At 26.8% G+C, this 18194-nt stretch overlaps 1 protein-coding gene across 1 annotated transcript; it reads left to right on the forward strand.

Annotated features, from left to right (window-relative positions):
* Positions 1-12593: 12593 nt before the first annotated feature.
* LOC114184085 (alcohol-forming fatty acyl-CoA reductase-like) lies at positions 12594-18194 on the forward strand. The gene is made up of 10 exons (XM_028071325.2): positions 12594-12761; positions 12852-12955; positions 13673-13875; positions 13954-14054; positions 14180-14372; positions 16146-16307; positions 16685-16766; positions 16862-17128; positions 17355-17482; positions 17667-18194. The coding sequence occupies exons 1-10, from the start codon at positions 12683-12685 to the stop codon at positions 17818-17820; spliced, it is 1473 nt and encodes a 490-aa protein (XP_027927126.2). The 5' UTR covers positions 12594-12682; the 3' UTR covers positions 17821-18194.

An 18194-nucleotide genomic window follows, 5' to 3' on the forward strand; every position in this document is an offset into this window, starting at 1 on the left:
GCTAATCAAAAAATAAGCTCAAAATTTGATTTATGTCATTTAAATGATTTTGAATTCAACTTTATAAAAGTATAACTTTATCTGAATACAAAATATTGATAAGCAATTCAAATATATTATTGATCAAGTTTTTCTTTTATATATATATATATATATATATATATATATATATATATATATATCATATATCAGTTATTAATATGATATATTAATACCATTCGAATTTTGTTGGTATTTATTAATAATTTAGTTAGTAACAATTAGGAGTAATTAAAGATTGATCCTCTTTGTTTAAGTTGATCCTAGTCTTCTGGTATTTGAAAAGTCAAAGGTGACGTAAATTGTGAGACTGCTTTTAGTTTGTTTCACTTATTTATACATGTTTCAAAATTCTAAACAAATTAATTTCCTCTATATTTAAGGACTTATATACATAATTAAAATTTTAAATCAAAACATATAATATAAATTATCATTCTCCTCCATAATTTCATTTAGGTATAGTTATTTATATAACAACATTATTATTATTATAATCAAATAACACAATAAATCACACAAATAGGATAAAATTGCACTTTAAAATTATATATATATATATATATATATATATATATATATATATATATATATATATATATATATTAAAGTATATTTGTGTTAAACACATATTTACTAGCCTAATTGTTATGTGATTTTAACAGCACAGGTTGTTGTTCTATCCCCTAACTTACTTTGACATTACATTTTTCTTCTTATTTTCGTATATATGGTCACTTTTGAAAAATTTGATCAAATCTGAAAAACAGTTATAAATATTACATTAAATTTTGCATCTTGCATTAAGTTTGCATTGTTGGTATAGAAGACATGAAAATTTAATGAAGTGGAATATATATCTATCCAAATTGTCTTGTTTACATTTATATGTTGATAGTATGCGATGATTTTAAGTTATGAAAAAAAAAATATATCGTACACAAGTATAAAAAGTTGAATATAAACGTGAAGAATACAAAGAAATATATTTGTAAATTAAAAACAAACTTAAAAGTCAAGAAAAAAATTGTGAACGGTTGAAATAAAATACTGTAACTTTCTTAGTTTTAATTATAACTGTTATTATTATAACTATAATAAAAAGAGTGATTAATATAGTTAGCTTAATTGTAAGTGACAATGACCTTTGTTGAGCATGCTCTTAGAAGGTTCTTATTTTAATTGTGTTATTTTTTGGTAATCGGTGCCTAAGTGGAACCATATCTTATTTATTATTATAGTAAGTAGCTTATCTTTTATAACTACTTTTGCTATTGAGTTGTCAATTTTTTCTTAATTTAGTTATCAAATAATAATTGTAAATCAATTTCATTCGTATGATCACTTCACTAGAGTTCATACATTCAAATTTGTCATTTTGTTGTCAAGTTGTACTTTATAAATGATATTAATTATAGGAAATGCCCTTTATAAATTTTCTTAGCACAACTTGTCATTTTGATCTTAAATTATGTAAATTGATGTCAAATAACTGCTCCTATACGAATTAATGATAAAAATGACTTTTATTTAGTTCATAACATACATACTCAAAGACTCCACATCCAAGATAACAACATCATATCTATGCAAATAAATAAATAAATAACCTCGTATATTATGTAGTATAGTTAATAAAAATACTCATTATAAGTATATTTATACCAATCTTGTTATAATAGAAAACAACAATATCCCTACACAAGAGTTCCTAATCAAAGACCAATATTCAAAATAACAAGCTCTTATATTTGAAATAAGAACATCATTTTGCGCAACTTAATATAGCCATTGAATTGAACTTAAAAGGATCATCACTTTTTAGAATAACTTTTTAAAATAATAAAGATATAGTTATTTTAGAATACCTAATACTTATAATGTTATATATAATTAATTTGTTAGTGTATGTACATGCATGTTTTCGCAACCATTATTTGTTTCCTTCATTGTATTCCTATAAAAGTGGAATACTTAATGATGTTCTTTATATTTAAGTTTGTGATGATATGGTTTGTAACACATTTTTTCTTATTAAAGTCCTTTTACATCTTTTGAGTAATTTCTTTAAAGAATAGTTTTTTTTATTAATAAAAAAATTTAAATAAATATAATAGAACATTTGAGGTGTTCTAACCCCTTGTAAAGAGTAACGCATACATTACCTTATTAATTGCTATTATGATGTGATTTAGATCAATATCTGTAATAGCAAATACCTTTTAGTTTTAAAGTAGTAGTTACGTAGCAAAACATTAACATTGTTAAAAAACATAAATAAAAAACTTTTTGAAACGTGATTGTCTTTAAGAACTTATCGAGAATATCATGCAAGTATTATAAAATGTAATAGGAACCTCTCACAATACCAAACTAAATAGAACACAAATGAAAAGAATGCAAGATAAAAGACAAAGAATAAGTGAATATGTATTGTGGAGGAGAGATAACTCTTGAATTTATAGAGAATCCATACACGACCATGTGTTTTCAAGATACACAAAAAGGAGAGTAACATGAAGCAAAAAGTAATTTTATGAGATTCAAGGCAATGTGTATGCAAAATGGCCATAAAGTAGGAGGTAATGAGTATAACCATAATGTTCATGTAAGACATAAGAATGTGGGATACAAGGATCGACACTTTAAGACCTACATCCACAAACACTTAAAAGAAGTATTATCACCCAAATGCAATTTTTCAGGTAAAAATTGCAAATCTTTCTACAATTTTTTACAAACCTTCCAATGACATACAACTACCCAAGCCCTTCATACACCCAGAAGACCTATTGAGTTGTAGTGACAACTCTAAAACCAACTCTTTACTTTTATAATATTTTTCTGGTGCTCTTTTCTTCATATTACTTAATGTGAGACTTGGGTGAATACTCACTTAAGAACCAACATATATAATATATAGGAAAAGAGTTTTTGAATTGTAGATGTAAGATATTATCTTGTATAATGAGGACAATGAGGACAGTCTATTTGAAAGACATTGTACATAATTTTGTATATTTATATTTTGCTGATAAAAAAATATATAAAAAAGAAAATGAATAAAAGATAAAAGAAAAAATTAAATAAAACTTGTTAAAAAGAATGAAAATTCTTATAGAATAGGTAGAATAAGTAGAAATTTGAATTGAAACTTGTCCAAAAAAAATATAGAAGAAATTCAATCTCTCATGCCTCACTTTCCTGCACATGACCTTATAACTCATGCTATCCTCTTTCAAGGTACGAGGAATATATTGGTATATAAACCATTTAAAAGTGAACGAATTAGAAAATGTGAGACTATTGTCTTTTGGACTTTGATATTGATTGTGGATTTTTTTAGAGGAGCTAGTAAAGAAATTAATCATTCATGACTTGTGAATATATAAAAAAATTAAATAGTTTTTAACTCAACCTTAAAATAATAAATTTACATATTTTTTCTAATTTTTCTATTTTTATAGTATATATTTTATTCATTCTAATTCAATGTGGGACATCCAAACTCCTCTTAAATCTTAAATTCCTATGATAGCATAGTTAATATAACAATTATAGAAATCACAAAAACACTTTGAAAAAATTCATGTGAATTAAAAGCACTTCAAAAAAAAATCGTGTGAATAAAAAAGCACTTTTACAAATATAGCTTAATTCTCATACATTTTCTAAAAATTTACCATCAACATCCAAATAACAGACTAAAGTGTAGATAATAATGTAATTAACTTTCTTTCTATCACCACCAAATCAAAAGTTAAAAACTTGATCACATTCTTGTTTTATTTCATCTATGTTTTAAAAAAAAAAAGTTTGATTTATATTTATAGAAGCTAACAAGAGTAAAGAATCCAGGTGATTGATGAAAAAGAAGGAGATTTAATTAGGGTAGTTTTTAACATTAATATGTGTCGGCTAGCATATTTGAAAGTAAACATCTATCATTGTCCAAATACAGCTTGCTCAAGTCATTTCTATCCCTTTTAATAAGGCCACATGCATACACAGCTTGCTTATCCAATATATTTTTTAAATTTATTTTTCATCCAATTTTCCGTTATGTTTACACGACAGAGTATGTTTGATGTGTTTAAGGTGTTTGATTATTGCTGTTTAGTGAGAAACAAAAACTAGGGTTTTGTTTGGTGTTGTAAAGTGAGATTGGTGGTGATATTGATTTCCACCATTAAAGCACAAAATGAGTGGTGAGCAAGATGAGTATTTATGGCTTACAATAGAATAGTTTATGTGTTATGACAGTGGGCAAAGGGTAGGGTACAGTGCCAAGAAATCATCCTCAGCATCAAATGTAACTGCATCTTGCCAACTACCAACTGTCTTATTAATACCATCAAACAATTTCACCACTAACCCACCCACTGCTTTTCTTCATCATTCAAATAGTCAACTTCACTTTCATTTAACACATTTTTTTTTTTGTTTTATCATTCCGTTTGAGTTTAGGTATTCTTCCTTCTTACATATGCTATATAATTGAATATTAATAATCACACTCATTAAAAGTTGTATATTTTATAATTTATTTATTTTTTATAAAAAATTTATGGGAAATAAGTTTTCATAAAAAAAATATATTGATAGGAAGAATGTTACCAAATATAGTATTTTTTAATAATATATATATTATAATATCATATGTAGGTGATAGAGTATGTCACGTTTGACAATATATCTTCAACTTTAGAAATTTTCATATTATTAATGAAAAATGATATAATTATTGTAAGGGTAAATTTAAAGAGCTATTTCTTATCATTGCTCTTCTAAATTTAAGAATAAAGATGGGTAACTTATTATAATTAGTTAAATTAAAAAGAAAAGTGTGACAAAGAAGAATAATTATTTTTCAAAGTAATTTATGGTGTAACTTTGTAATTCTTTATATTTAATATAAACTTAAATATATAGTTCATATAAAATGAGTGGATGTTTTTTTTTTATATTCACTTGTTCAAAATTTAAAACCATTATCCTGATAAAATATTTTTATTTTCGGAAAAGTATTTTTATTTATTTAATAATTTTAAATTATTATTTATATGTCTAAAATTTATTTTAAATTATACAAATAAAATTTAATTTAGTGTATTTGGTTATAAAAAAATTTCTTCATTTTTCACTTGTCCATTATTTGGGACCATTATCTTTGTAAACTGACTAATTTTATTTTCGATATCTGTAAAATATTTTTCTTTCTATTTCTTTAATAATTTAAATTACTATTGAAATGCCAAACATTTATTTTAAAATATAAAAATAGCATTTAATTTAGGGATTTAAAATATTACAGGTGTTTCTAGAAAACAATACCAATTAATGAATATCCAATAATACTAAAGATAAGAAATTATTTTTAATTTTAAAAGATTGAAAATAATATGAGCCAAAATTAAAATTCATTAATTATTATATATATATATATATGTTAAAATTAAAATTATTTTATTTGTTTCATAAAAATAAAATTAATAATATTTACTAATCATAAGTTCAGTTCATTTACTCATAAGTTTAAATTTAAGAAGAAGAAGTTAATTGTTAAATCAAAAAGTATGCAATTATGATGAAGTTATTCGGTTTATTGTTGGCACTCGTGCTTCCATATTAATTTGAAGCATTTATTTTCACTTTATGTTTGTGGTTATCTATTTCCTAACATGGATGGCAATTATACACATTGATGCCTTTTACATGTTGTATGTGGTTATCTTTTATTAATAACTTTATAATAATTATTTTTAATTTTTCATTAAAATTTGTAAATTATTTAATTCTTTTTTATAATTTTAAGTGAGTTACACATGACAAGTGTTTCACCGAAAAATAAGTTGAATGACTAATTCTTGATTCTAATTTTTTATTTATTTTATATTAACTGTGCAAATTAATTAAATAATAGATACTGTTAATTATTATCTTCTGAAAAATCATAATACTTTTTTGTTAAATGTTTCACTATTGCAACATTTTATCTTTTCGTCATTATTTCAACATTAAAACCATATGATTTTTTTCTTATTATAAGTAAATTAATTTAAAATAAAATGATATATTAGGATACGAGTAAATCATTTTACTTATTTTTAGAGTAAGTGGATCCTTATCATATATATATATATATATATATATATATATATATATATATATTAACAAAAAACTAATTATTTTATTTTATTTTATATTTACCAAATAAACAATTAGTAAACCAATCACTTTCAATTCATTAACTGTCTTATAAGTTTTCAAATTTAGTACATACCTTCTAACTGATAAGTTCTCAACTAACTTATAAGTTAGTTATGTAAAACTTGCTTTCATTATTATTTTTGGGATTCTAGAACAATTGGTTAAAACATTTTATGTATTTTTGGTTAACATAGTGAAATGTTTACCTACGTTACACATGAGGTTCAAATTTTTTCTAATTTCATCTATTGAATTTTTTTTTTCTCTTAATTTTCTCATATTTAAAATTGAAAAATTTATTTGTATTAGTTATTTGTTGAAAGGACAACATTGATTACTATTATGATACTATGATATTGATGCTGATGTGACAGTAAACATATTAAATAAATTCGCAATGCAACATTGACATGACACTATGATGTATAATGAAAGAATAAAATGTGTGAAATTTTGAAAACATATAAAGGATATATGAGAAAAATAATAGGTTATAAAAACATGGCTCTGTAATGCACCCAAAATCACGAGTATAGTTTCATTCTAAATAAATAATGATCACTCGGCAAGTCCCGATTACTTATTAGTCAAATTCGACGTGAAAAAAACAAATACTTGAATTCTAGTTATAGAAAATCTAGAAAAATTAGTATTAGACTAAAATGTCTTCGGATAATCGGAAATTTGGTTCTTCACTGCACTGAAATCTAACCAAACAAGTTAGAAGATGAGGTAGAAGCAGGGTAAATAAATAATGTTAGGTCCATTAGTACTATAAATAGATGTAATGGGAAAGGCAATACAAATATTCACAGATGAAAAATGTGAATCAAATCAATTCGAAATCGAAAAAAAATGGAATATTTTTGAGGAAATTATTTACTTCATTATAATCAAATAAACTCTTGAAAAACTGATAAATTAGATGAGGATAAAGATAGAGTCATATTCTACATGTCAATACCAACACCAATGATCTGTTCATTATCTATTTATGATTGTTTTAAACACTAACTTAAGCGTTAGAGTATCTTTTACATGTATATTGTCATTCAGTGTCAGATACTTATAACACATTTTTACTATATAACTAACATTCATTTTACATTTTTTTTTTTGTACACAACTCTCTCCTTTCATATTCATTCATTTATTCAATCCACCCCAACAATTCAAGATCCACTTCTTATGGTTAACAAACATTACGTGTCATTTTATATATCATAACTCAATAGCAAATATAAACAAGGGTAGGGATGATTCTTGTATATGTTTGGTCCCTTATAGCTCAAACATCACTATTCCTACCATGATCACCCATCAACCAAATTTTATTAAATAGAGACATGCTAAAGTCATCATGGGAGTAGAATACTCACTTCACTATTACATCAATATTTTACATCTATTTTTCTAGTTCACAAAAAAAAAAGAAAAAAAAAACTTCATATACTTATGCGTGGATGTGAATGCGCATTGAAAAATTAGGTAGAAAGGCCAATCTTGTTATGTATCAAATATGAAAATTTATTGTTGAATAAGTTTTAATATTTAGTGTCCAATCATATTTTAATTTTTTTTAAAAGCTATACGAATAGTAAAATAAAGCATTATTGAACACGTACAATACTCTATACCATATAATATATACATTTTGTGATGTTATTTATGATGACAGAATTATCTCTCTATATAATACCACTTGTTAAATGTTAAATGTCCATTATTATAATTACTATTAAAGAAGCAAATGATAGCTCAAATAATTAAATGTCAAGTGTTTTATTTGAAAAATGTGTTTTGTTAACACAAAAATGCCAATGGTTAAGATTGTTTTAATCTGGTGGGGAGAAGAAAAAATTTTTTTTCATTAATATAATTTTTATTAATGAAACTTGAATTATCAATGTGAATATTATAATTATAATACAATAATAATATAGGTGTGAGGAGAATGCAGGTAAATTAAAAAGGAAAAAAAAAAAAACAATTGTTAGAAGTGAGAGAAGACTGGTAGATTTAAAAGGAAATACTGTTATAATACATTTATGATGTTTATTGTAAATTTCTCTCTCCCAAAAACAGATTGATCAATTATTTATTAGAGATGCCTTAGAAGGCAAACAAGTTAAAAGGAAGTAAATTACTTTCATAGACAATTGTTACTTTAGAAGTAGTAGAAAATACTCAAACTAGAAAATTTTAGTGTATTTCAAACCAGTACATAAAGTTTTATTAAGAGTAATATCTGAGTCTTAGGTTAAAAGACACAAAACAAAGTGGACCTTATATTTTAAAATAGAATATAAAAAAAATTAGCCTTATACTTGTAAAACGAGAAATGTGTTGGTTTATAATCCAACGGCTACTGTCAAAATATAACCCGATCCGATCCGGCTCGACCCATCACAGGTTCATGATTTAGTAAACCAATTGAACCCGGCTCACTTTTTAGCGAGCCAAAAAAATTCGAACCCGACCCGACCCATCACAGGTTGGCGGGTTAAACGGGTTGATTCACGGGTTCACTTAATTAAAAAAAATATTATTATTTTTTCAGATTAAACTAAATTGTAATTCTAATTAAAATCTAAATAAACTTTAATACAATCCAAATACAAACCAAAATAAATAAAAATTACAAATTATTTATGTGTTCGATGAAAAAATAACCTAACATGACCAAAATGTAAAATCCAACTTAATAAAAATAAAAATAAAAACACTTGTGTGATCCTTTTATCTGCGGGTTGGTGAGTCAACCCGGCTCACCACGGGTTCAATCCGGATGAGCCGGGTTCTAAATGAGTCGAAAAATCAACCCGTATTAAAATTTGTAAAAAAATTTCAATCCAATCTTGTCCGAATCCGTGATGAACTGGATTGACTCACGAATTCCAACATATTTTGACAGCTCTACCAACGGCATACAGTAAATTTAATAGACAAAATTTAAATCGTAAAACAACGTAGAAGATTAGTTCTTATTGTTACCATTTTCGATGTAGTAGTGAAAAACTAAAATTCTGAAATTAATATAAATTAAGATGATTTTTTTTCATCATTTTAACTGTGGTGAAAAATATGTACGTTTCATTTAATTATATATATAAATATAAATATAAATATATATATATATATATATATATATATATATATTATAAATTTAATATATTAGAAACATTTATCTCTTAATGGCTACTTGCATCACTGCAATTATAGATGACAAATGTATATGTGTATACAAAAGTTTTATTACAACCTTCTTTTTAATATGGAGAACCTTCCAAACTTCTTTTTACCACACACATTTAACCACTTTTACTTTTATTATAATTATTTGACATTTCAATTGTTTATTAACCCTCTTATTTAATAATTATAAAATTATAAATTCTTCTTTGATATTTGGCATTAGAGAAAAATGTCTATTTTTTATATTTAATCCTTGATGATATTATGTGCTTTTGTTGTAATTTTTTTAAATTATTTAATTACAATTTAGAACAGTAAAACCATATATAGATATTGCATGAAATCATAACCCATCACTTAGATATTGCTTGGGCAATGATTCACCTCTTAATTAAGCGTTTCAACTTAGAGACACATTTTTCATCAATCAATTCAAACAAAATATACATTATATATTGATACTATAAGTTGAGTGATCCAAAAATCACTTTACATAATTTTAAGAACCTCACCTTTCACCTAACTAAACAATTGTCTAATTGATTAGATGAATTTTCTTATCTCGAGGTAGGATGCATTGTAGTAAAACTTTCTTTATCCACTCTTAGAAATCTTACTAAACTTTTTTGTGAGTCATAAATATGAACCATGCATCAATAATATTTTTACTTTACAAAACATTCTGGATAGGACACTATTAGATTTTTTTAATATTTCATGAAATTTTTCTTCCAATTTTTTTATTAAATTTTGCAAGAAAATATTTTTTTATTATTTTTTCTACGAATTTTAATTAACGGATAATTATTTCTTACAAAATTTTCTGCAAAAAATATTTTGTGCAAAATATTTTTCATAAAATGTTGTAGCAAATTCTTGCAAACCATTATTTATAACAAAATTTGCAAATGGCAAAAAATATATATTTTTTTAGTAATAAAATAATAAAAGAAATTAAATACTTAATACTAAATAAACTACTTATCTCTGATCAAGAATTTGTTCATCTTAACTTGATTTTGACCTTACAAATTCCTTATAAGTGTATTTTAACAACATAATTGTAACTCGGTTTCCCTAATCTTAAAAGAACTAAACCTTTTAAAGAGATAAAATTTCTAATAAAATAAAAAATTCCCATAATTTTTTTATTTACTTTTTTTTTATGTATTTAAAATTTATCTATACTTAAAAAACTCAATTCTTACACTTATAATATTTTGTAAAGAACAAAAAAATAATCTAGAAAATTTGATATTAGAATCAAACAAACGATAAATAAACATACAAAATAAATGATAAATAAGTCCCATTTTAAGTTTATGTAATCATTGCTTTTGGTAAGTAGTAATCAATGTGAATGCAACAAGAAATACTCTGGTGTCTTGCCCCCAAGTTTTGAGATGCTTCAAAATAAACTTACCACACCTCCAACAAAAATATTGCTTTATCTATTCATCTTCCAAGAAGTGACATTCTTAAAAGTAAGGATATATATCAATTTTATAAATACGTGAATGTCTAAAATATAAATGCATAAAAGAAAAGATATAGAAAAAAATTTACATTTAAAAAGAATAGAATTTTAGAAAGCGAGAGAAAATAACCACCGATAAAGCATCAAAATAGTATACACTATGAATAAAAAATTTAAAGCAACTTTTAGATTAAAATAAAAAAAAAATGGTATTCGCACAATGTTTACAATTAAAAATAATGTATTTTTCACATAAAAATAAGAGAGACTCAGATTTGTTAGGAAAGTATCCTTATTTTCTGGTGGAATAAAAAAAATATCCATTAAATGAAAGAAACCTACTTGATTGTATATAGTTTATTTATGATTTTCGCTAGATAGGAAAATTAGGTTTTATGATTAATGTATGAATTATAAGATGGTTTCTTTCTCACGTCCTCTTACGACAAGACATAATGTTTTGTGCAAAAACTATGAATTGCATTATTATTAACAAAAATAGACAAACAAATTAAATGATAAACCAAATTTTGCTTTATTTAGATATGTGTTGCCGTTTTCCCTCAGCAAGTGTCTTGCGCCTCCTTCCTTCACTTTGGGATATTCTTCCACCACACTTACCCCATAACCATCCAAAAAAAATATATTAATCCTTTTAATTTTTTATTTTTATATAGTATTGTTTGTGTGTTAAATATTTTTTAAGGATCAAAAGAGGACTCATTAACGCGCATTGAGACCCTAAGTGTATTTTATTTTTGTTACGGTAAAGTTTTAATAAAGTTTAATACGACAAAAAAAACAATGTGGGGTGAGTTATTTTGAATCGAATCGTACGGTGACATTAATTTGTAAGGATGAAATGTTGAATTCATATATATGTATCTATGGTATTGGAGTTGGGCAGTTACTACACCAACTTTATAACTTTATGAGCTTAAGGCTGAGTCATTGTTTCTGAGTTCAAAATTTTGTAGGACACAACCACAGAGACAAACTTTTGTAGGACACAACCACAGAGATAGTTGAGCTGATTCATGATGTTCTTCATGTGCAACGACCAAATATCAACTCAGTTTGGTACTACAATTTATAGGCACATTTAAACATTACAAACAAATAACCTTTTCTCTCTATAACTAATTAATTAATTAATTAATGTCCATCTTACCAATTAATTCAATTGAGAGATATTTTTTTAGTTTAATTAGTCGAATGGTAACTATTTTCGTTCAAATGTGTCTCGCTTCTAAAAATGTATTAATCTAGTTTTAACTTTTGAAAAAGTGTCTTAATGAGGTTTTTTTCAGACAAAAATTACTAAAGTAGGTAACTTAATTCATAACTTTTACCACTAAATTTTGATATAAATATCAATTCTTAATTTTATAAGTCATTTTAAATATTAATACTGTTAATGGTGTTAATTTTTTTTGCTGAAAATGACCTAATTGAAGCATATTTTCAAAAGTTGGGACTCAATTGACATCTTTTTAAAAATAGATAACAAACTGATACATCTAAATAAAAGTGGGTATCCGACTAATTAAACCTTCTTGTTTTTTTTATAATTTTGAAATTGAAGTCTTGACTTCACTATCACCAACAGCTTACCCACAACCCATCTCATAAGCCATAATTGCTCCATGATTGTTTCTCTTCTTATATGAAATGAAATGCCTCGATTTACATTCACCTCACACACAATTCTTCTTCACAACCCACTTTCCTTTCTTTTTCTTTCTCAACACATTTTCTCCGATGGAGGTGGGAAGTGTTCTTGACTTTCTTCAAAACAAAACCATTTTAATCATTGGAGCAACAGGGTTTATTGCCAAAAGTATAATCTCTCTCTCTCTCTCTTTCACAGAGTTATGTGTGCACTTTTTTGCTATATTCGTGATGTCTTTGGTTTCTGCATGTTTTTCAGTTTTTCTGGAGAAGATATTGAGGGTTCAACCCAATGTAAAGAAGATTTTTCTTCTTTTGAGAGCCTCAGATGACAGTTCTGCTACTTATCGATTGCACAATGAGGTATATGAACAAATACTACACTTATCATTTCTTCTATCACTTTACATATCTTGTTATATTTATATCTCTCACTTTCTTTCGCATCACTATAATTAACTTCTTTGCATAAGATCATATTACTTAATAATATAACATTGGTTATTTTTATATTATCATAAGCAAATCACACTTTCTCATGCAGAAGGGTGTGTTATAGATAATAAATGCACTAATATTATATTATTATTATCATCATCATCACGAAGGTGGTGATGATAATTAATTTTCAGCACTGTGCCGTTCTCTGCACTTTCCATCAATCACTTTCTCATTACATATATATGTTACAGTTTTTATATTGTTAAAGTATATCTTTTGATGAGAAACATGTGCATAAGGGTATGAATTGGACTGTGATTGGCCCTCATAAACACCAGTAATCAAATCAAACACAGTTGTTAACATGCTCTTTATTATGGTTCATTGTCTAAAAACTGCTATGATTCTTTTCTTCCTAACATTTCATGTGACTTTCTTCGATCTAAAAAATGCTTGCTGCGAGCATTTATGAATTTATGACATACTTAAGCATGAAATTGATACATGGATTGCTTTTAATATATCATTTTCAAGTTTGTCCCAATCATTAATGAGTGAGCATGTGGGTGAATTTATAAACTCTCATTTAATTAAACTTGTGGCTAATTAGAGCTTAATATATATACTTGTGACAATTAGATCATAGCGAAGGACTTGTTCATTGTGCTAAAGGAAAAACTGGGTGCAAATTTTAAGTCCTTCATCTCTGAAAAACTGACTCTGGTGCCTGGGGACATTACCTATGAGGATTTGGGTTTGAAAGATTCAATTCTGAGGGAAGACATCTGCAATCAGACGGATGTTATAGTCAATTTGGCTGCAACTACAAACTTTGATGAAAGGTACAAGATTAAGTTTGATAAACTTTTTTTAATTTTGGGTTAGATTAATTAATTTTCTTCCTTAAAAATTAAATGCAGGTATGACATAGCTTTGGGTATAAACACCTTTGGGACGAAGCATGTCATGAACTTTGCTAAACAGTGCACTAAACTGAAAGTGCTTCTTCATGTATCAACAGGTTAGGATCAATTAGTGTCAGTTTCAATCCATCTGAATATATAAAAAGAGCATTATTCATTAATAAATAAATAAAAGAAAGCATTTATTGGTCTCACAAAGTGGTGTTACACCTCAATATTTCAGCCTATGTATGTGGTGAGAGAGGTGGCCTCATACTAGAGGACCCCTATCACTTTGGTGAAACACTAAATGGAGTGTCTGGCCTAGACATCGATGCAGAAAAGACCATTGTGTGTAAAAAATTGGATGAACTAAAAGAACAAGGAGCCACAGAACGTGATGTTAAAATAGCCATGAAGAATCTCGGTATTACCAGGTTTGTCTATAATTTTCAGAATCTGTATTCTGTGATTAACTATTAGCAGCATTTTTATCTCAGCAACTTTCACTTTAACACAAATGTTCATGGCATTGTATCCAACTTCCACTAAATGTTCTGCATAAACTAATAGAACATGATTAATCAGTTGTGTTTTTGTGTAACATAACTCATAAAAGTGTTTGGTAAAAAGAATAAAAACTTATAAAGAGTAAACCAGAGATATTAGTTAACCTTTCTCATTAATTCAGAATGGACACAAACAACAGTATATGGTCCAGACAAGTGATGTTCAAGTTCAACCACCTTTTCAAACTCATCTTAGCTTTAACAAGTGTCTCATTAGTTATGAACACAGTAGTGAGGGAAAAAAGAAGATTAAGAACATATTTTTTTTACTGTTACATTAATAATGAAGGTGTGGCGAATCACACAATTCAATGCAGAAGTTATTACAGGCCACACACAAACATGTGACACACTCTGAGGATACAAAATGATCTGCTACCATTTTGCATATAAATTATAACTATGAAAAAAGTACGTGTTGCATAATGTTGAACCTTTATTTCCCGATTCATGTATAATGTGCAATGACTTTGGTAGATGGATAATATGAAACAATCTGCAAAAATATGTGTGTACAGTTAAAAGAATAGTTGTTATTATCATGCATATGAGACCCACAGAGGTGAATCATCATGATGGAGACTGTAGTAGATATTGACTCGAGCGTGCTTCTTATTCTACCTCAAAATTTATGTTTCCATAGGCTAATAAAGGAAAAGTACTACTATTAGCTAGGATACTATACATGTACAAAATTGTCTTGTTTGCTTTCAAAAGAAACCTATATCATTAGGTAGGAATTACTTGAATTGTTTTGGATAGAAAAAAAAAATCTCTTAACAAATACAAGTATTTAATCATGAATGATTAAGATTAAAAAAGGTTAAATTAATTTTTTATGTGGTCATATAAGTTTAATATAAATTATTTAAATGTAATTTTATGGTTCAAATCAAATCCTCTCAGTATTACACAAACACTCTCAATTGTCCTCTTCTATTAGTTATATATGTACATATTATTACATCATGTTTAAAGGGTTAAGTTGAAAAGTGTTAGTTGATGCTAACCTATATAGTCTTTACCATCTTTTTAAAAGTGGTCTATTAATTGGTATTTACAAATATAAAGTTATAGTAACACCTCTTAAATAGTTTTTTGAGAATATTCTACATATATTTATATATTTTTTAATATTTACGATAATTTGTGTTAAAAAGACGATGAATAATTGAAATATGAATAACTAGTAACGTTTTTCTTAAATAATTAAAACAAAATGAAAGCAAGAACAACAATAAAATTGAAAAGATTTCAATAAATATTAATATCATTTATTCTTTACAACATTTAAATTGAATTGATCAACTGTTGCATGTGTATTGACTGACTTGTACCAGAGGGCTATGATATCAAAGATCTTTCTAGAGAAAGGGAGGGACAATGACTCTACCAAAAGGTGGGTCCATGTCCCCTAAAACATTAATTAAAATTAAAAATAAGCATTATTATAATTATAATAAAATAATTATAATAATGATGATAAATTATGATTTATTTTTCTGACTTAATATATATATGTATAATTCTTTATGCATATTTTCTGTAAACATATTATTTATTTAATAGGAAATTGTACTATATGATACTATAAAATAAAATAAAATAAACATAATTATGTTTGGTGTGTGTTATGATCAGAGCAAAGGCGTATGGATGGCCAAACACATACGTGTTCACAAAAGCAGTGGGAGAAATGCTTGTGGAGAAACTCAAAGGAAACCTATCTGTTGTTATTCTGCGACCAACCATTGTCACAAGCACAATGAAAGAACCTTTCCCTGGTTATGCCGAAGGTGTCAGGTAAATAAAAGTTTTTTACTTTTTCACCTTCCACATATTAAATATTCAATCTTTCTTTGAGGGTCACTTAAATTTTAGTAAACAACATTGTTCACATAATAATGTATCAATTAATGAAGATAAGTACCATGATTAACTACAGATTAGATAAAGGAGTTTATGGTGGTCCAATCACGTACACAGTTCTGATCTGTACCAATTACTGAAGCAACTACTTGCATTCAATTATGTATCACCAACTAATCAAGAAAAAAGTTTAAACAAGTAGTTAAAATAAACAGAACACTCATCGATAGCAAACAAACATCATGGATTTGGTTCGAAGAGAATGAATATGAGCTCAAAGTGAAAGATTTTTGCCTTTGTTTTTGCTACAGAACCATTGACAGTTTAGCTGTTACTTACGCGAAAGGAAAGCTAACATGTTTCCTTGGAGATATCAATGGAGTTGTGGATGTGGTGAGTTAATTACTGCACAAAACAAAAATACAATGTTGTCTTGTTTCTCTGATGAATTCTGCTATAAAATAAAATACTGTGAATTTAATGTGTAGGTCCCAGCAGACATGGTGGTGAATGCTATGCTAGTGGCCATGGTGGCTCATGCAAAGCAGCCAAGTGATATCATATACCACGTGGGTTCCTCTGTTAGAAACCCTGTCACATATTTGAATCTCCAAGACTTTGGATTAAAATATTTCACTGCAAAACCATGGATAAACAAAGATGGCACACCAGTCAAAGTTGGCAGAGTCACTGTTCTGACCAGCATGGATAGTTTTCAGAGATATATGTTCCTTCGTTACCTCCTTCCATTAAAGGTTCTGGTTCTTCTCTGCTTTATCTACCCTCCTTAATCATCATCAACGTACTTAAATATCAAAAGTTTTCAGAATGATTAGTTCATTACATGGTATTATAAACTTCACATGTTGTTTTCAGCCAAAAGCTTCAGCTTTTGGCATGATTGGTGCATGACAATAGTCACTGCTACCACTTATGTTCAAAAATTCTTGACAAGACTTTGACAAATTTTCCATGAAATAGGGACTTGAGCTGGCCAACACTGCACTTTGTCAGTATTTTCGGGGAACATATCTTGAGCTGCATAGGAAGATCCAAGTTGTGATGCGGATGGTTGAACTTTACAGACCCTACATGTTCTTTAAAGGAGTGTAAGTGTTTGTAAACTACAACAAAAACTTTACGTGCTTCAGATTTCATTTCATGCACATTTTTTAGGTCTAGCGAGTAACACATATAGTAACACAAACACACCACATTATAATAACATGTTTAGTTATTGAGTTTATGAGGTATATATATTATTAACTGAGGCTGAGAATGTTAATTATGCAGATTTGATGATATGAACACAGAGAAGTTGAGAATGGCAGCAAAAGAAAGTGGGACAGAGACAGATCTGTTTTACTTTGATACAAAAAACATTAATTGGGATGATTACTTTATGAAGACCCATCTTCCTGGCATTGTGAAGTACATTTTCAAGTGATGTTCCTGGTAATTGGTGAAAGTTGTAAACTTTATTATGTTTAGATAAGCTTCTCCATAAAACTTACAAAAATAATAAGATAAAATGAATTTGGGTTTTTCTGTAAACTGAATTTGATTTCGGTTTAATAGAAAGTTCATTAAATGTTACCTTTTTATTTTTGTTTTAAGTTTTTACGGAGAAGTTTATCCAAAAACATGTTTAAGTATAAAATTGTGCGAGAGGGACAGCATTATTGGTGCTATTTATTTCTGAAGATCAGTGTAATTGGTACTGGCTAAATGCTAATTAAGTTTGGAAAGTTTGATTAAGTGTAGTAAATATCATATATTTGCTCTCTTCTGCAATTAATTGTCTCCAATGGAGTTTGTGTT

Source organism: Vigna unguiculata, chromosome 5 (genome assembly GCF_037176805.1).
Source record: "Vigna unguiculata cultivar grain cowpea cultivar isolate G323 ecotype 2 chromosome 5, ASM3717680v1, whole genome shotgun sequence".
NCBI lineage: Eukaryota > Viridiplantae > Streptophyta > Magnoliopsida > Fabales > Fabaceae > Vigna > Vigna unguiculata.

Coding starts and splice junctions, on each gene's coding strand:
- LOC114184085 (XM_028071325.2), top strand. CDS start 12,683: ATGGAGGTGGGAAGTGTTCTTGACTTTCTTCAAAACAAAACCATTTTA. Junction 14,055..14,179: donor GCTTCTTCATGTATCAACAG/GTTAGGATCAAT, acceptor TCAATATTTCAG/CCTATGTATGTGGTGAGAGA. Junction 16,767..16,861: donor TCAATGGAGTTGTGGATGTG/GTGAGTTAATTA, acceptor TTTAATGTGTAG/GTCCCAGCAGACATGGTGGT.